A 24,989-nucleotide genomic window follows, 5' to 3' on the forward strand; every position below is an offset into this window, starting at 1 on the left:
TTGATATTGATTTATTAATGAGAGTTAATATTAAATGTTACCAATATATGAATTATCATTCAGTGATATTTATAGATGTTTCACTTTACATTAAATTGTATGCTAATCTATTATGCATTATATAATGTTTGTTAATGACTTATTATTAAAGTGTTACTTCCTTTTTTAACATTTATTAAAGTGATAAAACAATGTAAATCAGAATATTTAAAAATTAAAATATACTGGATTTCCAAAGCCTGATAATGCAGATTTGACATGGCCGCTTCCATTTAGTTAGTTTATGCAGTTTGCAAACAAGTGTACAGTATATGCCAAGATGCTTTTTAGTTTAAAATGTAAATCTAGTTAAATCTATAAAAGTATATTAAAATTGGCAAACACTGATGTGTTCAATGACGTGTATGTCATAAAATGTTCAAATTATAGTCTGAATGGATTAAACTAAAACCTTAAAACATAAAATTATCTCCAACTTGTATACAGTACACAAAATAGAATTTCTCTTCTAAGGCTACATTCCAGCATAGATTGGTGGTTTAAATTTTGACAAAAACTTTTCATGAAATCGCAAAGGGAAGGATGAACATTATGTGTACTGGATTACATTTTTTACCAATTCATTTTTTAGTACCATTGATTGTAATCTAGGGGCTAAGACACTAAACGTTGTGATCAGTTGGATAGACCATACAGCCAGGACAAGTATTAAGGCACAAGTCGAGGTATCCTGTTTAAATGATATAAAAAAAAAAAAAACAACACAAAAAGTTGTACAGCATGAAAATAAAGGTGGTTCTTGGAAGCTTGCTAGCTTTCTAGAAAGAAAGTTCCACCAGCAGGAGCTCCGTTCTCACTGATGCAAGCTACAAAATGAGATGCAACTTTCTTAGAACCATCTGCTTTTATGGCATTCAAAAAAAAATTTGTGGACACTTTGACTGGCACAGTGGACAGGGCTAGGTGTGTTCTCTGCACTGCAGTTTATGACTACACCTCCTCTCAACCTAGTGTGGTATCACCTAGTGCTGGGCGGTATACCGGTTCATACCAAAAACCGTTTTTTATTTTTGTTATGAGATGGATTTTTCTTACCGGAACACCGGTTTAAATAGTCTAAACAACATTCGGAACGTGGCGCAGCGGGAAACTGTTTAAGGAGGGACCTTTTTCACTGCTGCACCGCTAAACAGGCATGCAATGGAGAACATGCATTAGTGGAGGTACTGAGTGGTGAAAATGGACAGAGAACATTCCTAAACGGAAGCTGTAGCAGACGATAAAGTTGAACATGATGACACAGAAGACCTTTTGACAAAAAAAGGTGCCGTGTATGTTGTCTGAAGATACAGTACTTTGGTTTTAAAAGGTCAGATGTGGACCATTATGTTCAAATGTGTGAATACTGTTTCTATACTACTGGATAATACTGCAAGCCAAGTTGTACTTGTTTTATTTTTTTTTTCAATACTGTATAATGTATCCGGTTACTGTGTAATAGTGTGACGATGCCGGCCCCCTACAGACTCCCTCTTCCCACATGGGAGTCTGTTGAACCAACACCGTTGATAGTTATGACCGCGATGAGCTGAGAAATCTCATTGAAACCAGGGGATGGTGGAAAGTGCTCAAGTGCTTTTGTTACAAACAGTCAAAAGTAAAACCAAAAGTGTCCATTGTGTAGTGTTCAGAAAAATACAGTACCCAAATAAATAGCAAATCCATAAAACCAGTGAAACGTTGAAATAAAATCCATAATAAATAAATCCGTTAAAATGCAGTCTCTCTCCTCACCCGATTGCAGCACACCACCTTCTGTCTCCATGGCTCACCCTTCACTGGCGTTGCTGGCGGATCCTTTGCAGCACGAACTGCTTTCTGCTAACCCCTGTCTTGTTTGCCGCCACACTGTGCAGCCAGACCGTCTGAGGTCGGCACACCTCCCGTCTTCCTTCGCACTCACTCAGTCGCTCCTCAGATCCATTGAGAGGTCTTACATTTCGCTCGCCCCACTCCACACGCTTAGTCAGTGGGGTGAACCAGCCCCTAGATCGCCTCAGCCTGCGCTCCCTCACGGAGCCCCAGCTCGTGCTACCTTAACCTTCCTGGTGTCTGAATCGTCTCCCATGACTGCCTTTTCCCTTCTTTAACCTCCTTGTGTTCTATCTTTTCTTTTTTTCCTTCCCCCTATCCTGCCAGCCCATAAATATACGTCTCTGTGGGCGCAGCGCCTTATTCACATGCCACAGTAAGCCGATCAAGCAATTGAGAACGATCTGGTGCGACTCGCCCCAATCACCTCATCCCCGCGATCGTGCAATCGCGCCCACGGAGACGGACACAGCGAACTGGATTTATAAACTGACCTTTTTTTTTTTTTTTTGAAGCTGCGGACCCACTATACCACAAATAGTATTATAAATGCAAGTTGCAGTTTTATTATTTATGTATATGGCTTAGTTTGAAGCATGGTCCATATTAATGCGATTTGCCTTAATGACGGTTCAGTTGGTAAAGATGTCATCACCAAGTTGCACTTGTTTTATTTTACTGTATTTTGGTGAACACTGTGTAATGTACCTGGGCTTGAAGTTTTGAAGTAATAGTATTAGTACTGGAAGTTGCACTATTATTTATTTTATTGTTATTATTTGTTTAAATATTATGCAGTTTAATGATGGTAAAGTTGTTTAAAAAGTCACTTTAACGTGTCAGTGGACACTTGTTGTTAACATTAACAGAAAGTGTAGTTGGTTTTCAAAAAATATGTACTATTTATTCCTTTTCTAAGACATGTTCAGTGCAGTACAACTTTTGACAAGCATCTGGATGGTTGACAATATGCTGTCAAATTTTTAGTTTAAGTTGTTTGCAAAATTTGTTCAATTAAAAGGCTCTATATTTTGACTGCAACTGTCATGCAATGTGATTCCTTCCCTTCATTAGTCCCCCCCTCCTTGAAAACTATCACGTTATGGGGCCATGCAAACCTGTATTAATACTTGTGTGCACATTAAAATGTTTTTTTGTACAATGTACAATTCTCATGACAGTGGAATAGGTTATTCTTAGTTATTACTTAGTAGTAATTGCAGTGGAAAATGTGGTTAACTCATGCATGGGAAAAAAAATACCATTTAATACCGTGAAACCGGTACAATTTTGAAAAATACCGTGATATAGAATTTTGGTCATACCGCCCAGCACTAGTATCACTTCAGCAGAGCCAGGAAGGTGATCCCCAGGTGTACTTGTATGTTTTAATCCACAAGGTTTACTCCCTGCCTTTAACTCACTGTTTGACCCAAAGAAGGTCATGTAACCTGCTTTTGTCTTAAATTTATATCAATCATGCTATAGATTAATAAAACACTGCATAAAAATGAATTGGCCAAGTATAAGACAAATAAAACAATAAGGGACAATTTCTATCAACCTAATGGTATACTGTATATTTGAATGTGGGAGTGAGACAGGACTTCTTTGGAGAACCACTCAGTGAAGTTATTCTGACCTGTTTGCAAAGAGTAATATAATATTTGTTGCTTCCAATAATAAAATAAGACACTTCACCATTTCTAAAGAACAGTTGAGTATTTTGTTTACTTAATTTCATGAAGAAAGTTTAATTAGAAAATTCAAAATGCTAGGAAAGCCCAAAATCAAAACATGGGAATATGCCAACCAGAGTTTGTTTTCCAGCCTTATTTTCTACAAATGCTTTTAAAACTTATAGTTGCAAAATTGAAAATGTGTTGGATAGACTCGTATATGAGGGTAAGAATTCACTGTATGCACAGTTAAAATGTGCATAAATAACCCCAGCAGACAACATCAAGTTTGATTGCATATCCCTTCATTAGATAGATAATAAACAGTATTCAGAGTGCATTTATCTTACACAATGTTCTGTATATGTGCATATTTTTGAAAAAGAATTACATACAACCAATTCTCTCTTTAAAAAATTTGAAAGAGCAAAATGTTCCCTACAGAAAAGTAAAAGTGAATGGTATTAGTCTGGCTCACTTTTGGTGAAAGTGTAACACTGGTTAATAGATCATTTTAAGTAAATGGAAAAAAAAACTTGAGAGACTGAATAAAAAGTTCTTCTGCCATCGTGAATGCACATGTAACAATAAGCACTACTGTGCCTGTCATAATATAATCCGGGAAATGTAAATTGTTACATATTTAACTGTTCAATATGGTAATAATCAAAGATCTCAGAACTAAAGGTATTTTTCATGGTATGTAGCATCTAGCATGTACGTACATGTGAACCTGAACCCCAAAGGTATGGGATGACATGTTAGTTACATGGAATACTGAAGAACATAACCTCTAGGTTAGTCATCTCAGGGGCTGTGCCTGTATGTGTTTTATGTCTGTATGTGTGCCAAGCTTTATTCGGAGAATGAGGGTCTTGTTCTTCCTAAAGCCAAATTCTTCAGTTTGCTTAAATTCAGAACTGGCTGTACACTATGTTTTTAGGGTCATGTAATTAAACTGCAGACAACAAGCAACATGCCATATCTCAACTCAGTTACCAGTGTTCACAGAAGCAAGGTGGCACTCAACCTTCAAGTCTCTCGTGTTTTCAAGTCTTTCTTAGAGTGTCACATAATGACAGTCTTAAAACATAAACATACTTAGATTTAAGCTAAGGTTCATGCTTTATATGCCCATAGAAGATCTTTTCCATGCCCATAATACTTTAGAGGCACTAGGTAATCATGGTCATGCCGTAACATAGGCATAGACTGCTGTTATTGTACAGTAACTACTATACATTAAAATGGCTGATAATTAAACGAAACAAGCACTTGTATAAAAAAGGCGCTGATTCGTTTATAAAGGAAAAATGAAAGGGTTTTTGTCAATTGACTTGTAGCCAAAGCATACTATTAAACGGTGCCTTTACACAACCAAGAAGTTTTTATAGAATGGAGGTAATTTGGTAATATTAAATCTTTTAATGTACAGCATGTGTGTAATTCCAGAAAATATAGCTGCTATTTTTTTTACTTACCTTCTCATTTATTGTGCCTTATCAGAAAAGAAGCGGGAAAATAAAAACCTACCATTAAACATAAGTTTTATTATAGGAACACCCCCATTAAAAATGGTAAAGTCCTCTTGGGAACTCTTAAAAAATCCTTAACAACATGAAATCTTCCCAATCTCAAAAGGAGGTGGTTGAGAAAAGGAGATGTGCTGCTCTTATTGACTTTTCTGTTGTAAATTACAGTATTTACTTTTTGTTTATTTGTAATATGTATATACATAGCACATAGCTTTAATTTCTTAATGTTGTCTTACTTCACATGGTTTGAAAAGCAGGCTACAGCAGGGAAGTAAATAACGGCTGCCTTTACACTTCTTCCACATTGTATCTTTGGAGTTTTGGGAGCCACTTTTGTAATATTACTTCATTGTGGAACATTCCATATCTGCATTAGAAAACTATTAACAGCACAGTATTTTCACTTCCATAATGAAACAACAATTGAAATGGCAATGAGTGAACGTATCACCTTCACAATAAAAAGACAAATGTGAATGCCAAAAACTTCACCTATAGTAGATTTGCACATACAGTAGATTTGCCTATTGTGACCTGCTTTCAAGTGGTGGAGGATGATATGGCCAAAGGAGTTAGCAGCATACGAGAACACTACATATTTAGTACCTGTTTCAAAAAAATTCAAAAGCCTCGGTGGCCAAAAGATTCCTACCCAGGTAAAAACAATAATTTTATAATGAATAAAGTGTCAGTGATTTTTCTTTTTTTAAAGGTAATTTTAAAGTGTTTTTTAAAGGCAGGCTCACTTGAAGATGAATATATTGACAAAATGATAGTCAGTTTTAAGGACATTATTTTGGCTTATCTTTCAGTTTCTCTTTCTGTTATCATATAGGTTTCCACTGGAAAAATGCCCCTCTCCTGCAGTCTAAGGGTGTGGTGTTATGTGGATTGCTGACGCTATATTGTGTGTTTGTTTGTGTGAATACATACAGTGATTGAGTTCTAGCTTCTGCCTAATACAAGTAGGATAGGCTTTTACTGTTAGTTATTAATGTACTCTCATGAGAAATAGGGGTTTAGAAAGTAGACCTATGAGAACCCCATGAAATAAATGTCTTATCAAAAAGGTAAGGCATAGTAACCATAGCTTTTGCTTTGACAGTTGCATTCAAAAATCTGGATTCTGCTCATTTTCATTAACCATTCAGGAATGCATTTGAAATAGCATGAAATAGTTAATGCTTTGTAATTGATTGGCAAACACTATATGTGTTTGGTCAAATGTTTCAGGTTAGTCAGGACCAATAAGTATGCAATGCAACCAATGGAAAATATTGGACAAATTTAATATCAAGGTATACTTATCGAGGTGTAACATTCTGCACTCATTGTTTTAGTTAATCAATTCAACAAAATAGTTTTCCTTTCAGTTTAGCTGTGTTTTTGATTTTAGGTACACTACCAGTCTAAAGTTTTAGGACACCTTAGTTTTTCCAGCTTTTCTTCAGATGTAATCAGTTGAAATGGAGTGAATGACCTAAAATGGTGAAAAAGTAAGCAGTAAACTGCCAAAGTTTACATTTAAAGTTTAGGTTAGTAAAATACTGAAAGAAAAGGAAATTTCAGAATTCTTGAGAACAACTAATAGGTTACAACTTACATATGCTTGCAGCAATTAAATTTAATTAAACCTTGCAAGTTGAAGCAAACAATTTGCACAGGTGTCACAACTTGTTGATTACTTAAACACCCTCTCTCTGTCTCTTTGGAGCAGACTGTGTTACTACACCCTTCGAAGTACCACCTGTACAGTATTACACTGTAGAAAGTTGTAAGTTCCAGTGTTAATGGCAAGGAAATGGCAATTAACAAATGAAATGAGACAGAGCATTAGTACCCATAGAAGTGTAGGCCTTTCATTTAGAGAAATTGCAAAAAGAATCAATGTAGAAGTGTCAGTAAGTACAGTGGTGTTCTACACTATCCAAAGGCAATTGGAAACTGGAAGAAACTCTGATAGGAAGAGATCTGGCAGACCCAAAGTCACAACCTCATCAGAAGACAAGTTTCTGAGGGTCACCATCTTGCGTGATAGGCTCCTCACAGCACAACAGCTTCAAGCACAGCTTAAAATTGGTCGAAAAAAGCAAGTCTCGGTTTCTACTATGAAGAGGAGACTTTGTGCTGCAGGTTTGACAAGGCGAGAGGCAGTAAGAAAGCCGTTCCTTAAAGGACAAAATAGGGCTTTGAAATACCAGCTGTGGACTACTGCAGACTGTAAGAAAGTGTTACGGGCCGAATCAAAATTTGAATCTTGTGTTCATCACACAGGGTGTTTGTATGCCGTTGAGTTGGTGAAAGGAATATTCCTCAGTGTGTGACACCAGCTGTAACATGGAGGAGGAAGTGAGATGGTCTGGGGTTCTTTTGCTGGAAGGCAGAGTTGTTGACTTGCACAGAGTGACTGGCATTCTGAATCACATGGGTTACCACTGTATTTTTTGCAGCACCATGCAAAACTTTATAGTCTGCGTTCTACTAGGACAGAGGTTCATCCTACAGCAAGACAATGACCAACAATACACCTGCAATCTATGTCAGAAATACATTTGAAAGTGAAAAGTCAAGCAAAATGACACCTTTTATTGGCTAACTAAAAAGATCACAATATGCAAGCTTTTGAGGCAGCTCAGGCCCCTTCTTCAGGCAAGATGTAATGTAATGTAATGATGACTTTAACTTGATTTCCACTTGCATTGCATTCCTGTACCCTGTGTTCAGACTGATTCTCTTGGAGGATTTACAGTAGTTTGTAAATTCAAATGCATGCTGTTAGGTTGTATAATGTAATTTTCCAAAAATCAGTTTTCTATTTTCACTTAGTTTGAGGACTAGTTTGAGCATACCTAGTATGGTTGTTTGTTTTGGTCTGGATCCCATTTATGAAATGATACATAGAAAAGCTGGTGAATGGATCATAGAGATGGAACCCTCCCCCTCAATATATTGTACATTCCTGAAGACATGTATGAACATATTCTCGTAAAGCATTACTTTGTTTTCCTCCTAGGATTCATAATTTTAAAAATTACTTATTTAGATTTACTATCCCTATAATGTGAGTACTGCAATATTTTTATGGCTTTTTCTGTTTTGCATTAGTTGATGTTGGACTAGGCCTTGCTTACCTCACAAGCCTGTCAAATAAAGTTGGTCACTGACAATGGATGAATGAGTGGATCATTTAATTATTAATACCACATTACAGACTGATTTCTTTTAGTTCATGATCAAGAAATTATTTTTAGCTATTAAGTCAAAATGAAAGAATTACATTGCATATGCCAGAGTGAATGAATACATGGTGATCTAGAGAAATGCAAAATGTCTTGGGGACTCATTCTTTCTAAATTGTCCTGGTATCAGTTTGCTTTGATGTATTATACTGTGTGAAGGTAAACAGGGGCTGAGTTCCTGTGAGGTTAATACTCATTTGTTAATAGTGGTCACCTAAGTGAGTTATTCATTTAAACTAATATTCAAATTTATTTAGCTGATGGATGTATCAAAACAAGTTGTTTTTTTATCGGTTGGAAAAACCTGTGTCAATTGTGTTGTCGGTGACCACATAAATAAAAATGTTTCATGATCTGTGCAACCTTAAAAATCATAAAGGATTTTTTTTTAATATTCTGGATACCAGGCCATGGATTAATATTCAAATAGTAAAAGTTAAGTAAACACCCTTCTAAGTACAATTGCTGTAAAGGTTTAAAATAGGTGAAGAATAAAAAAGCAAAGATATAATACAATACAATTTATTTTTGTATAGCCTAAAATCACACGCAATGGGCTTTAACAGGCCCAGTTTTTTGACACCTCCCCAGCCTTGACTCTCTAAGAAGACAAGAAACCCCCCCCCCCTCAAAAAAAAAAAACGTAGTGAAAAAATGGCAGAAATATTGGGAAAGGGAATTCCGACAGAGACACCTTTCCAGGTAGGATGAGCATTCAGTGGTTGTCAAAAAATAGGGGAAATACAATACAATACACAGGAAAGAATACAAGTAATCCTCAATATGATACAACAGAACAACTGTAATAGTACAAGTACAGATGAAAATTATATCACATAATAGGATTCCGATTTGTTCAGAGTCCATAACTATCATATTACTTATGGTTTTTATGCTAAAAAATATGTCAAGGCATCTAAACAAAGGCTGAACCAAGCACCAAGTCATAAGCCAAAATCTGAAGATTCTGTCTCGAAGATTCTGTCTCCCAACTATTTGTTACCTACCTGTAAAAATGTTTATATCAAAAGAAAAAGTCTCTTTTGTTTTTTGGTGCTGCTTTCCTAAAAAAAGCAAATATTAAGACATAGGGATGTTTGCCTTTTTAAGCTTAGCAGGGCAGGTTTATAGTTCACATAACTGGCCTGTGTTCCTTAGCAAGTCCATTAAAATGAAAGCATTTAGATAAAATAAATTGTTTATAAGGTTCTGAGATCATTTTTGCCATCTGACCAGCATGAAAGGGAAGTATGAGTACCATGCAAGTGAGCAAATGAAGAAAATGTCAATATAAAAAAAAAAACCTAGTGATTCTTTCCTCTTATGATTCTAGGCAGCCACAGGAGATAACATCATCGAACTGGAAAATTCTTTGAAACAGTCATTGAGTGACTGTCAAGACAAGGACAAGGGGAGGCGTCTGAAAAACCAGAAGCTACAGGTGTGTGCTGCATATTACATAGAATCCAAATTCCTCTCTCAGCATGGGGGCTGAAACAACTTTTACTGCTAATACATCACATTTAATGAACCCGACATGGAATCTTTTAAAAATACACATCTGAGATGTCTTTGTTTTTTCAAGTTTCTTTTTTGGTTGGTGTTAAATATTATTACAGTAATATAAGAAATATAATTATCAGCAGAATTAAAAGAGCACTATTTAACGGTAGCCATGAGTGAGCAAATATGTAGTTGTCTGTATTTTTTCATGCTATTCTGTGTTATACTTTTTTATACAACTGAAATTTGGATAACTGTATAATGAATAACAGACCTGAAATAAAGCAAAAATAAATGATGTAACACCACTTAATCAATCAATCCTTACATTACGTCCAAGGGTATATTAAGGGTTATACAGTGCATCCGGAAAGTATTCACAGCGCATCACTTTTTCCACATTTTGTTATGTTACAGCCTTATTCTAAAATGGATTAAATTAATTTTTTTGCTCAGAATTCTACACACAACACCCCATAATGACAATGTGAAAAAAGTTTACTTGAGATTTTTGCAGATTTATTAAAAATAAAAAATTGAGAAAGCACATGTACATAAGTATTCACAGCCTTTGCCATGAAGCTCAAAATTGAGCTCAGGTGCATCCTGTTTCCCCTGATCATCCTTGAGATGTTTCTGCAGCTTAATTGGAGTCCACCTGTGGTAAATTCAGTTGATTGGACATGATTTGGAAAGGCACACACCTGTCTATATAAGGTCCCACAGTTGACAGTTTATGTCAGAGCACAAACCAAGCATGAAGTCAAAGGAATTGTCTGTAGACCTCCGAGACAGGATTGTCTCGAATCACAAATCTGGGCAAGGTTACAGAAAAATTTCTGCTGCTTTGAAGGTCCCAATGAGCACAGTGGCCTCCATCATCCGTAAGTGGAAGAAGTTCGAAACCACCAGGACTCTTCCTAGAGCTGGCCGGCCATCTAAACTGAGCGATTGGGGGAGAAGGGCCTTAGTCATGGAGGTGACCAAGAACCCGATGGTCACACTGTCAGAGCTCCAGAGGTCCTCTGTGGAGAGAGGAGAACCTTCCAGAAGGACAACCATCTCTGCAAAAATCCACCAATCAGGCCTGTATGGTAGAGTGGCCAGACGGAAGCCACTCCTTAGTAAAAGGCACATGGCAGCCCGCCTGGAGTTTGCCAAAAGGCACCTGAAGGATTCAGACCATGAGAAAGAAAATTCTCTGGTCTGATGAGACAAAGATTGAACTCTTTGGTGTGAATGCCAGGCATCACGTTTGGAGGAAACCAGGCACCGCTCATCACCAGGACAATACCATCCCTACAGTGAAGCATGGTGGTGGCAGCATCATGCTGTGGGGATATTTTTCAGCGGCAGGGACTGGGAGACTAGTCAGGATAAAGGGAAAGATGACTGCAGCAATGTACAGAGACCTCCTGGATGAAATCCTGCTCCAGAGCGCTCTTGACCTCAGACTGGGGTGACGGTTCATCTTTCAGCAGGACAACGACCCTAAGCACACAGCCAAGATATCAAAGGACTGACTTCAGGACAACTTTGTGAATGCCCTTGAGTGGCCCAGGCAGAGCCCAGACTTGAATCCGATTGAACATCTCTGGAGAGATCTTAAAATGGCTGTGCACCGATGCTTCCCATCCAACTTGATGGAGCTTGAGAGGTGCTGCAAAGAGGAATGGGCAAAACTGGCCAAGGATAGGTGTGCCAAGCTTGTGGCATCGTATTCAAAAAGACTTGAGGCTGTAATTGCTGCCAAAGGTGCATCGACAAAGTATTGAGCAAAGGCTGTGAATACTTATGTACATGTGATTTCTCAGTTTTTTTATTTTTAATAAATTTGCAAAAACCTCAAGTAAACTTTTTTCACATTGTCATTATGGGGTGTTGTGTGTAGAATTCTGAGGAAAAAAATGAATTTAATCCATTTTGGAATAAGGCTGTAACATAACAAAAACGTCTCATGTTTCACAAACTTCTTAATGGAATCTAGAAATGTTTACCTTAGTTATTAAATGTGCACATGTTCAATGCAAAAAAAAAACTTTAGCATATAATTGAAATAGATAGATAGATAGATAGATAGATAGATAGATAGATAGATAGATAGAGTGTACGTAAAATAGGATAGTACCCTGTACACTAGGACTAATCATATAGGAATATTACACGAATGCACTGTACAATATATTTTAACTGACAGCAGAACTAAAGTCCATTTAAACTGAATGAAATACTAAAGCTGAAAACATAAGCAGTTCCTGTAACCTGCTCAATATCAATCAAGACAAAAGGCAACATTCTGGTTGATACTTGTACTTTGATCCAACTGCATTATACTGTAGTTAGAACTCAGTGTGTTATTAGTACGAGTGTGTCATACCATGCAAGTTTTAAAAATTTGTTAGTCATCCATATTACTAACCGAGAATGCTAAACCGGATGGACGCAGGGACATCCGGCCATGGGCCGTAACCGCAAAAAGACGTACTGCGCAGGCGCCCCAAGAAATGAGGCGCCGCGAGAGGCGGACAAGACCACAGAAAAAAGGAGTGAGCAGAGAAAAAAGGAGTCAAACGCAGGTGACGCACACAGCGCCGCACGAGCAAAACATCTCCCCACCCCACCCCCCCCCCCCCCCCCCCCCCCCCCCACACACACAAGCACAACGGACGGGATACACACAAAGAGGACGATTCAACAAGCCCCTGGCACACAAAAAAAAAAAGAGCCCGCAAACCCCCACCACCACCCCCCACCCCCCCCCCCCCCCCACACACACACACAAGCAACGGACGGGACACACACAAAGAGGATGATTTAATCCCATTGCACACGAAACTGGACGCACACAAAGAGGAGGATTCAACAAGCCAGAAGCACACAAAAAAAAAGAAGCCAAGAGCACCATACAAAGCCCATTGGACACGAAACGGGACAGACATCGGACATAGCACACGAAACGTACACAAAAACGACGATTCAGACCCACGACCACAGTAACATAAATAACAAATGACACACAAAGCCCCATTTCTAAATGAACCGTCCGTATTAAACATACGTCATCTCAACACGTTCACAATATGCAGCATAGGTAGAACTCATTACAATGAGGCACTATTAACCGTTCAACCGCAGAAAAGGCTCCATATTAACAGTGAGTGCGATCCTCCTTATTACTTATCCATATTTCTCACGCTCAAGAACAAATAAGTCATGAATTCACAATCACAGGTACAAAACGATACCGCTCAGATAACGGGACCAAACACAATTCACACTATGCAGCATAGGTGGATCTCATTACAATAAGGCACTATTAACCGTTCAACTGCAGAAAAGGCTCCATATTAACAGTGAGTGCAATACTCCTTATTACTTATCCATATTTCTAGAAGAAAAAATGTCTCGGCTCCAAAAATGCAAAGCTCAACTAAAGCTTCTAACTAACGATGTACCTAAAAGTAAAAACTTTATGAACTGCATTAGATCCTACAATAGTTCATTTGCTTTTGCATCTACCGGAGTAAATATCAGGCCACCAAAAGGCAATGGCCCATACTGCTTTCGCATATGTGCACAAATACTGCATCGCATTGGAACAGTGCACCCTGAAACAAATCAACAACGCAAATATGCACAAATCTACATCCTAGATCCACATGACGCAATCTATCAATCAAAGTGCTGCATCGCAACAGGCACGGATTCAAAACGAAACACCTCCCGTCTCAGACATACGTTAAAGGCAACGAAGGATAGAACGGGATTCTCACACAGCACAGGCAAATGGATTACAGCTCCAAAACAACACGTCCCAAATACTACACATGCAACAACGCGCCTCTCAAACGGCACAAGCAAAACATACACCAGGAAAATTCATTCGGATTAATGAATGTCATTTGCAATCACTGTCATTCAGTTCACTTCCCTGAAGAAACAACTGGCAATACAAGTAATACATTTACACGTTGTTGTCAAAAGGGTCAAATTAGACTGCCTCCTTTACATTCATATCCTGAATATCTACAGAAGCTTCTAACTAACGATGTACCTGAAAGTGAAATCTTTATCAACTGCATTAGATCCTACAAATCGGTATCCACTATGAACATTAACGGTGGCACTGCACGTGACATCCGTCTTGCAAAAATGTTAATTATTGATGAATGTACAATGGCATCCAGTCACTTACTCAACACCATTCATAAACCTCTACAAACGTTTATGAATAATAATATTCCTTTTGGAGGAAAAGTACTTTTATTAGGAGGAGATTTTAGACAGTGCTTAGCTATTCTTACACATGCCATGCGCTCAGCTATTGTTCAGTGTACCTTAAAATACGCAGACAATTGGCATCGCTTTCAAAAGATACAGTTAGTACAAAACATGCGATGTCCAGAACCAGATCATAACAATTGCTTATTACAACTGGGAGATGGTACACTCACCAATACAGATGGACTTCACCCACATATTATTACAATTCCTCAAGCCTTTATCTGCGACGACTTAGTTACAGACAGATTTGGAACAGCAATCTCATTAGACCAAATGCCCCTTTTAACACAACGCACTATATTATGTCCAAAAAATATTAATGTGGAAAACATAAATTCCCAAGTCATTCCATTACTTCCTGGAGAGACACAACTCTTTCTAAGCTCTGACAAACTTGACTCTGATCACAACAATAACCATCTTCATTGACATTACAAGTTCTGACCTGGAATTACCTTTTACACTTAAACGGCGTGTACAAAGAAATTTTCCAATAAACCTTTACACTGTGCCACACACTTTATTGTTTGCTTTATATTTGCATCATCTACACCTTCACACTATTCTATATCTCATTCATACATCACGCTTTTTTGTCATTCCCAACACCAGGGGTTGGCGAGCGAAGCGAGCAGGGGGCGGAGCCCCCTAGTTAAGTTTTATAACTAAGAACCAATATATAATTGGTAAGGTCATTTTTCATAAAGCACATTTAGCTGCATTCAATCTGTCAAATGTGCTATATGAATAAATATATTGTTATTATAAGTAGAATCTGAAGCATACTGATAGGTTGTGTTATGTTGGTATTCGAAAAGAACTTAATTGCAAGTGGCAGAGGTGAGCAAACATCTTTCTTCAAATGAGAAAACAAAAGAGTGACATACAGTAAGTCAAAGCAAGGACCAAGTCATACAGGTTCTTTTGAGATCATCAACAAAACCAAAATGCTACCCATATATGTCAAAACAAACAAAAATTCTAAATCAAAGATTTTCTCAAATATTTTTTTATTGATTGATCAAATGCTAGTCTCACTAGTTTTCCTAGGTTTTACCAAAATTCAGTTGTTTAAAGCTAACGCCCATCTTCTAAATCATGGCTGCCATGATGTGCTGGTCACATGGCAAGCACATCACTGTAAATAAACAATATGGTGGTGCCCATGAAATCTAGAACTGCAAAATGGTGATAGAATGAATTCCCCAAAGTATCCAAAAATTAATAAAAAAGAAAAATAACCATTATTATTTAGAAATTTAATACAGTACTGAACAGAAATATCCATCAAGAAATATTCCTAAACAGGCAGTGGGAGATGTTTTTGATCAAAAGGGAACACAACCTATTGTAATGTAATGCACATTAAGAGCAATCTTACATATGCAAAAACTATATTCAACAATAAATAGTAACATAAATAAACTGGAATTAATTAATTAATTGATGTGGCAGGAAAAAAATGAAGAAAATTACTTTAATGAGAATAGGCTATCAGTTCATAGACACATATACATCTAGTCTGTGATCTGTCAGCTTACATTTACATGTCTACACAAAGTCCTGGTTTTAGTCACATAGTTAGATAACCAGATGAATATATGAAAATTATCATTGTTTTAACATTACTAATGAGAAATGTGTGTAATAGTAAGTATTGTGTGTAGTTATTACTTAATTATTGAATTTATGATAAAAGTTTGCATAACTAATGGAACATAGAAACATCAAGGAGAAATTCACTGTACTGTAGCTCCAGATCTGGGAATAATGAAGGCTTTATATTTCAGATATTCTTAAAACAATCTTATTTAAAGCTTATGTAACAGAGTTGCAGTTGCTTCCAAAGGCATCCTATGGAAAACCTGGGTTGTAACAATGGAGGAAGCTAGAATGATCATCACCCATTAATAAACTTTCACAGCCTATTTGACATTTGGCATTGAGATGACAAAAATCATAATCCAGAGTGAGCAGGTTTTGATAATTGCATGGCAAGAGAAAGTATAATAAATCTAAACGTACTATTTCCATCTAAATGAATGTTTCTTCATGTCTGACAATGCAGTTTCAGTAGTGTTTTTTTAACCAAATTTTAATTCTTTTGAGAAATTGTTTTGGTGCATTGGATGTATTATGTATTATGTCATATACCAATGCCAAAATGTACAGTGCACCTAATAATCTTAGTACATGTTAAAACACTTGAACTTAAATGCAGGCCAGATATATGTGTGATTGTGTAAATACAGCAAAATTAATTTACTGTATATTTTTGCATAACCATTTAAAACCGTGAAATACTAACTATTGATGCATTCTGCATACTATACACACATTATTTTGTTTTCTTTGTCTATTGCTCAACTCAGCCATTCATTAGTTTTTCGCTGAAGTATTTAAGGGGAGGCCTAGTTCTTGTTCCTTTTTTTGCAATTATAAAAGACATCTTCCTGCACTTTGAGACCTGTTAACAGTTTTTACCTTTTTATTGCTGACTCCACTATATGAAGCAAGCAAGACATTAAGCTGTTTTTGATATAAAATGGCATTGGCATCATTCTGTTTTCAAAATAATCTATTGCTATACCCATTGAAAGTAAAGCTGGGCTTTTGTTTCAGACTCTGATTAGGAGACAAGAATCAGAAATTACATTGTTGGATACCTCCATAGCAGAGCTGAAATCAGTAAGCATTACTTCATTGAATTTTGTAGCAATATTTCATCTTTCACAAATGCATGATCACTCTTTAGAGAACAATGGTGTAAGTATGCAAAAATACTTAAAAGGTATGCTGTATTGTAAATAAAAAAATGGAATAATTATGGATAATGCATAAGTTAGCTTTATGGCTAACAGCAAGCTGCAAGATTAGGTAAAAACAGAAAGCGAAGGCTAAATGAGTTAATTCACTTAACTCTTGAACTCCTTGCTTTTTTGTTTAGAGTATGACACAGAAAACAATAAAATCCTTTAAAATATTTGCATAATTTGGGTCTCTGCCTAATGCCAGTCCAGAAACACACCCACACCTTAGAACAGGCGATGGAAGACAAAACACTCGAACAGAAACTAATAGCTGAAGCCTGCTTTTTAATACCATTTTAATTTTTTTTAAACAAACATTTGTGAAGACACCACATCAACATCATCAAACATTTGGTGTAAAAGGGTGTGCAGGTAGATGATCTGGTTCAGAGAAAAGGTTCAAAGACTGGATGCCACTGTGATGTTAACCTATTGTGACTAAAGTCTGGGTGTTTTAGCTGCCCTCTTTTTTTATTTTCTTACTCAAATAATGGTTCCAATATTTGCCCAATAAAACTTGTGATGAGGTTTGTTAGGGTGTCCGTGACAGCTAGTTAATTTTAATCAAAAACCATGTGACTCGGGTTCAGTGGATGCAGGCGCGGCAGAGGAGGTAGCAGATCATACTCGCTATGAATTTTGGTTGAGCGGGGAGCAATCAAGTACTCCAGGGGACCTGTTGGACTATGGATTAGTTGTTGGATGATGGAAATCCGGCTGTGAGCATCCCAGCAGTGACTGGCTGAGATGGCTGGGATGAGTCGGAGGGAGGGACCACAGCTACCAGCATCTCTGGTGAATGTAAGACCGGAAGGGTGAGCTGGGGAGACATGTAAGAGAGACACTCAGAGCTTGTAGTGGGATTTTTAAAGGAATCTGATTCTAAACAATCTTTTATTATCAGAGTTTAACATATTTATTGCTGATTTTAACCTTCTTGGAAGGTTATGTTTTATGGAATATTTATTTATTTATTTGAAGACATCACACTGCACTTTAATTATTATTTGGAAACTGTATAAATAAAAAAAAACTATACAAAATACTTTGCACCTACCTTTTCCTGTGTGGTGCCCTTATTCTGTTCTCAGTTTTACATCTATTGATGGCCGAGTTCAAGGATGGTGATGAGTGATGATGCCAGCTGCCAACCTAGGTATTACTGCAGCCAGAAACTTACTAATTTCCAGGTCTTCAGTTCTAATCATGTCTAGTTTCTTTATGAATATTTATTTTTTAAAAGAGCTCTGTTCTTCAACTCATTTATTAACTTATATTCCTAGTACAAGCTAAGATACTTGTATATGTTTCTGTAAATGCAAGCTAAGTGTAAAATATAAAAACATACCAAAAAATCACATATAAAGTATAAATCACAGTGACTAATTATAGATCATGTTTGCCACATATTACATCTATTTCTTGTAAATGAAAAGTCAAAGGAAGAAGAACGGAGTGACAAAAACTAAATAACATATCAGCAAGGAGGTCAAATAAAATAAAAGCAAAATCATTAAAACACTTCATATTTGTAGTCAATAAGAAACACTGATGTCACAATGACCATCCACATCATCCACCATTTTTCTGTTTTTCGTTAACTGGAAAGGAAGCTGATCAATAAATTACAAACCAACATCACATCATCTGTATAAGGTTAATGATTTCTACTTTCTTGACTTTGTATATTGACTGATCTTTAATTTTAATGAAATACCCGTATTGCTTTTCATACGTTTTAGCTTGGTTAACCCTAAAGGCAACATGGATTGACTCTGACCCAGCTGCCTATGTGTCTTGTTAATGTAAAAATGACTCAGAATTTCAGCATCATTTACAAGAAAACCATTTTGTTTGATGATTTACAGGAATCTGGAAGTTTGTCTCTCAAACTTGAGAAAGTCAAAGAGGAGCTAAAAGCCAAATCAAATGAAAATGAAAATTTACACAGTTTGTTAGAACAGCTGCAAGTGGAAAAAGAGAGGCTTACTGAAAAGATTGAAAAAAATAGAGCATCAGGTGAGTGTTGTACTATGGTAAATCCAAACTATAAAACTCACATTGGAATTCTGGTACATAATGTTACACAGTAGCTTACAAAATGTTATAATATTATTCAAAGTTATTAGTGTCTGCTAATTCCAAGACTGGTACAAGTAGAAAAATAATAAAATAAAATATATATTAATGGTACATATTCAAGCTAGTTACTTCACATGGCCTACTAATCAGAGTAATAATTGGCACTCTAGTGTGGAATTATCAAAAAGTGCAAGCAGATATAATAATGCCTGACACTTCAAAATGTTTAAAAATCCCCATGAGCCATCTTAATAGCAAGAATAATAATATCTGTACTACATGACATCACATTTTCTAGTGTAATCAAAAAGTCATGTTAAAAGAAATGATGGAAATGCCTATGATGCTAGACTTTGCGAAGAATGTCTGAGGTGACATTTGAAATGTAAAGCTCAGCGATCTGTTTTCATTATAATATGTGTTGTTTTTTTACATTATTCGCGCAGTATTAAAATACTAACCTTAAAATTACAAGATGTAGTAAAACAGCAGCTTTAATTAGTGTGAATGGCTTTTGGAGATACTCTCCTGATTCTATCCTTTAAAATTGTATGTGTTTTTTTAAAAATGTTTTATTCTAAACAGAAATTCCTTAACAGGCAATAAAAATAATCAGCATTTGGAAATGTCAGCTATATGGAAATGTCTTAAAATTTGTTCAAAAGAAATCACTGTACATTTTTAAAAATGCATATTGCAGCAATAGTCAAAAAAGTGGCTAATTAAGCAAGGAGTTCTGTTAACCAGTACCATGTTTTGGGAGAGTCAAAACTAGCTGACACTAAACTGGGCACCCCTGCATTAGTTCCCACTGGTATCATGTACGTAATGACTTATGCTTTTCCTGACGAAGTCCTAGCTTCCTTGCCACAAATGGAAGTAGAGTATGGCTACCATTTAGAATAATGATTCAAGCTGGGTGTCTTGTGTTTTTTGCAATTCATAAACATATTCCTCGTAGCTTACCAGTTATGTGGAGTGATGGGTCTGAGGCTAGTAATCTGCACTGGCAACTAGAAGGTTGCTGGTTCAAATCCCGTAAATGCCACAAGACTCTACTCCGTTGGGCCCTTGAGCAAAGCCCCTTAACCTGCAATTGCTCCTTCCTGGGTATGACGTTAATCTGCATCCAGCCCTGCAAGTAGGCCCTCCAACCTGCAGGGAAAACTTGGGAGTTGGTGGCAGAATTGGCACTCCAGCCACCATAAAAAAACCTCACACTGTTCCATTCCATTTGAACTAGTGTGGTGCTGAGGTGTCACCCGTTGCATGACTGTACTCGGGTCCTACTCTGGGATCCTGATTGTTTTTTCATGTGGTGGGTGCGGCAAGGCGATGTATCAGCGCATGCTCCTAACCTCCTCATACCAGTTATGCCCACTGTTTTGTATGCTGGATGAGAAAACTGGGCTGCAATTTCTAGCTGAAACATTTTAATTTGGTTTTCAAAGTAGCACTGTCATTCATAGGGAAAAGAGTGAATAACAAAGCAGAGTAAAAGTGCACAAAAACTGTGTATTAAATACAATATTTTGATATTTTAAAAGCCAATATTTCAGATCCACCACCTATTATCTAGGAGACCAATGAGGCATACAAGAAATACTGTATGAATAGGAATTATTGTGAAATTGTATTGATCTCTAAAAGCACAAGGCAAATTTCAAGTGTAATTCCCATGAAAGATGCTATATAAACTGAGTGTTTAGTTGGTATGTTTTATTTTTTACAGTGCAATATATATCACCAGCAGTTTCATTGATTTTCTCTTTTATTATTTTAGAAAAGGAGAATATTTTAGGATTTGGAAAGAACAAGGCACCCAAAAAAGCTGGGTCGCCATCACGACTGGATTCATTTATAAAGTCTTTGGAAGAAGACCGGGATTACTACAAAAACCAACTCGAGTGCCTAAGGAAGATGCTGAAAAGCCGAAACTCAAGATCTCTCCGTAGCAAGTCTTGGGGAAGGAGTCCCTCGAGGACACCTGCATTAAAGGTGAAAGTTGCCAGCTGTATTATGTGTATATGTTTGGAGTATATATGTTTGAAATACAAATGTTTTTGCAGTTAGTTTACAGGGCCTTTCTAGCTGATCTAAGTCATTAATTAATATCTGCTCCTTCTCCTTTAATGATACATTTGGAAGTTGTGATCGCTTTAGCTTTGAATGAGCATAATCTGACCAAAAGACAATTGGAATAATAAATATGAATGAATGGGCAAGTAAACCTTGGAGGCACTACTGCATGCCGAAAGGCAGTCATAAACCAACTTCTTCCTTAATAGCTTGCTATTTTTAATATTAGTCCATGCCCTTTGTGGATATTTTTGTGTGGGAATGGGAATTATTTTTTATGAGCATGTGTCTTTTAGAATACTTTTCCCCCAAAATATCTTGAACTAAATTCCAATAAATTGTGTGATTTAAGCATTTACAATTACACCTGCCTTACAGAATCACTGATTAAGTAAGTTACTACTTCCATGAACTGCTTGAACATTGAACAGATGTTATGTTGTACTGCCATCTAATGGTAACATTGAATACAACCCCTTTATCTATATTTGACTTCTGCTCCTCTGTAACTTTGGTTTTCATTACTGGCCAACCAAAAATAATAACATGATCACGTGGCATTTGACCCCATGTGTTTTTATGTTGTGAACATTTTCAAAAAGCCATAACTAAAAAGAATCATGAAAGTTTTGGGTCAAGGGTTGTTAGCATGGATCAAGTTTGTTTAGTTTAGGCTGTCTGTAGTGAGATTCCAATAAGAAGAAAAGAAGATTGATCCAAGCTTATTATAATGTGTAACTATAATGGATTTTACCTCACAAAGCAGTTCACAATTTATCCATCCATTTCCTGAACTCCTTTTATCCAGTGTAAAGTCAAGGAACACTGGGAACCTAATGAAGAATCATTAGATAAGGCCATGAAACTAGTCCTGGACAGCCTGCCAGTCCATTGCAAAACTCACACATGACAACATTACTCATTGCAGTCCAATTTGAATTGCCTGATCGAAAGAAAATACATACAAACAATGTGAAGACATACAGATACAAGACATACTATCCAAGATTAAAGCTGGAGTCCAAAAAAATATTAGACTGCATTGCAACCTGCTGCATAAGCAAGATGTAGTGTGATGTTCTGTGCTGTTATAAACACAAGTGTTTAGCAAATGCTACTTTATTGTTAGGGCAGCACGGTGGCGCAGTGGGTAGCGCTGCTGCCTCGCAGTTGGGAGATCTGGGGACCTGGGTTCGATTCCCGGGTCCTCCCTGTGTGGAGTTTGCATGTTCTCCCCGTGTCTGCGTGGGTTTCCTCCGGGCGCTCCGGTTTCCTCCCACATTCCAAAGACATGCAGGTTAGGTGGATTGGCGATTCTAAATTGGCCCTAGTGTGTGCTTGGTGTGTGGGTGTGTTTGTGTGTGTCCTGCGGTGGGTTGGCACCCTGCCCAGGATTGGTTCCTGCCTTGTGCCCTGTGTTGGCTGGGATTGGCTCCAGCTTTCCCCCGTGACCCTGTGTTCGGATTCAGCGGGTTGGAAAATGGATGGATACTTTATTGTTAACTAACATGCTTTGTAAGCATTTTTGGGAACATTCTGCCTCTTGTTGTTCTCAAGGGAGGAACCTCAGAATCAGAAATTATTCAACTTCTGCGAGAGCGAGATGATTTACAGGCCATGCTAGAGAAATATGAGCGCCACCTGGTGGAAGTTCAAGCCAATGTGAAAGTCCTTACAGCTGAGCGAGACAAGACCAACATGCTCTATGGTCAGGTAAGGTCCACTGCTACTATAAAAGTAAAATATTCATGGCAAATTTGCCAACAGTGCTCTCTGAATTAGAAGTTGCATGATTGTGCCTACGGAGCACTAACAGCTTCAATCAAAACAATTAGTCTCAAGTGGCCCAGGCACTCTAGATACGCTCAATTAGGAGTTGTTTTCTCACAGCTGTTTTTAATGCCTGACCTACCTTATCAACTGTGTGGCTGGGCTTAGCTTTTAGTGTTTAGCTATAATTGAAGTGTAGCATGACTCAAATGCTGCTTTGTGATATTAGAGTGCAGTCATGTTAGCTTAAATGCACTGAATGGAAAAAGTTGGAATAACATTGGATTGATACATTGGATGAACTGATCAATACTTGCCAGTGTACTGTCTTTATAGTTTCTTTTTTCCCAGCCACACTAATCATGAGGTCATCAGAACTGGTGCAATTTTGGGGGAGAATTTGGGATGAAGGCAGTTTGAAGAAAGCATTGTTACACTTAGAAGAGAAATAAACAGACTTTAAAATGTATGCCTGTCATAACCATTGCAAAATAAATGGCTTACTTGTGTTTTGTTTTTATTCAGGCCCAGGAAGAAATAGCAAGACTGCGTCGGGAGATCATCAAGTCCCCTAAGTCTCCAAAAACAAGCCTTACAGCACAGGCTATTCTACGTCGTGTTGAGGCAGAGAGAGATGAAGCTGCTGCAGACTTGCGAAGGATGTCAACAGAGCGTGACAGTCTGAGGGAAAGAATAATGGTAAAAAAAAAAAAAATGGAATTGACATCCAACCCCAAATTTTGTAGATTTGGTTGCTTGAGGGGCACAATGCAGCAATGGTAAGTGCTGCTTCCTCATTGCTACAGAGACCTGTTTTCTTTTCTAAAGTCTTAAGAGATGCATGTTCACTGAAGACTCCAGATTAGCATAGTGTGCCTAAGGATGTCTTGCAATGGACTTGCATCCTGGGTTGGTTCCTTCCTTGTGCCTGATGTGGCTAGGCATTGACTCCTCAGAACTCTCGTTATTATTATTATTATTATATCACAGTTCAACAACGAAGACTTTTACACCCATGTTCATAGAAAGTAGTCATTTGAAAATATGCATGATTAGTTTGTTATTGCAGTAAACCTGAACATGGTTTTTGGTAAATTACACAAGCCTTGTAATGTATGGAGAATATTTATTTAATGTGGTTAGTTTTATAATACTGTAGTGCTAGAAAGGAGTAATGCCAAGTAGATCAATTAGAAGTCTTCTTAGGTGCCAGTGAATATAGTGTAGGATTACATCTTATCTTTACTATTAGCATCCCATCTAAAATTAATATTTGATTTAAACTCTGTATCTAAAAATACTGAATATTTTAATTATTGTTCCATATCAAGTTAGCATTAACAGCAAAACTTTGAAATTCTTGTCATCTGCGTATTTAAATTAATAATATTAGATAAAAATAAGAAAATAATCATCAAATACTTTCATTTATTGAATTTCTTTCTTTCTTTCATTTTTTTTTTTTTTTAAACAGATAACGCAAGAGAAAGCTATTAATGACAAAGCACACCTGGAACAGAAAATAGAAGATTTACAAGCAGATATTCAAATGGTAAGATGAAATGGCCCTCCAAAAGCCCTTTAGTGAATTAAGCCACCAAAGTCTGAATAAGTGTATAAATATATCACACAGTTTGGAATTGTGCACCCTTACATATGACACCCCAGAAAAAATAAATTAATAAAATGATATCACATACCTGTGCTGTACCTCATTTGCCTTTTGAATTTGTCTGATTGTTGCCTGGAAGATAATCAATGTTATCATAACAAATACTCCAAAAGCAGTACAAATTTCTGTATGGATACAGAGCTAAATATTTGTTATAACACTTAATTATATATGCATTTTTATTCTAAATTCTTCAGCTAACATGTTACACTGAATACTTGAATGAATATTGCTTCAAGGTGACCTGCAAATTAAATTAAGAGAATGAAAATGAATTATGTGTTCTTAAAAGTTCATTGTCTGACATGCCTCCTACTGGTGACCTTAAGTTAAACTGATTATTGAATGTAGAAATTGGATTATTACAACTAGCATCCTATCCAGAACTAGTTTCAGCCTTGTGTCTGGTGATGCCAGTATAATACTAGCTACACATAATCCTACATTTAAAATGTGGGTTCAGA

At 36.9% G+C, this 24,989-nt stretch overlaps 1 protein-coding gene across 3 annotated transcripts in view; it reads left to right on the forward strand.

The window, feature by feature from the left end:
- Nucleotides 1-24,989, forward strand: part of tsga10 (testis specific, 10) — an 88,080-nt gene that overhangs the window by 13,732 nt on the left and 49,359 nt on the right. For all 3 annotated transcript variants that reach the window (XM_051927154.1, XM_051927152.1, XM_051927153.1), the window contains exons 2-6: nucleotides 18,791-18,941; nucleotides 20,788-21,002; nucleotides 22,641-22,796; nucleotides 23,379-23,552; nucleotides 24,328-24,405. In XM_051927154.1, the coding sequence (XP_051783114.1) occupies nucleotides 18,791-18,941; nucleotides 20,788-21,002; nucleotides 22,641-22,796; nucleotides 23,379-23,552; nucleotides 24,328-24,405 (774 nt within the window). The remainder of the gene's footprint in view (nucleotides 1-18,790; nucleotides 18,942-20,787; nucleotides 21,003-22,640; nucleotides 22,797-23,378; nucleotides 23,553-24,327; nucleotides 24,406-24,989) is intronic.

Source organism: Erpetoichthys calabaricus, chromosome 4, assembly GCF_900747795.2.
Source record: "Erpetoichthys calabaricus chromosome 4, fErpCal1.3, whole genome shotgun sequence".
NCBI classification, from domain to species: Eukaryota; Metazoa; Chordata; class Cladistia; order Polypteriformes; family Polypteridae; genus Erpetoichthys; species Erpetoichthys calabaricus.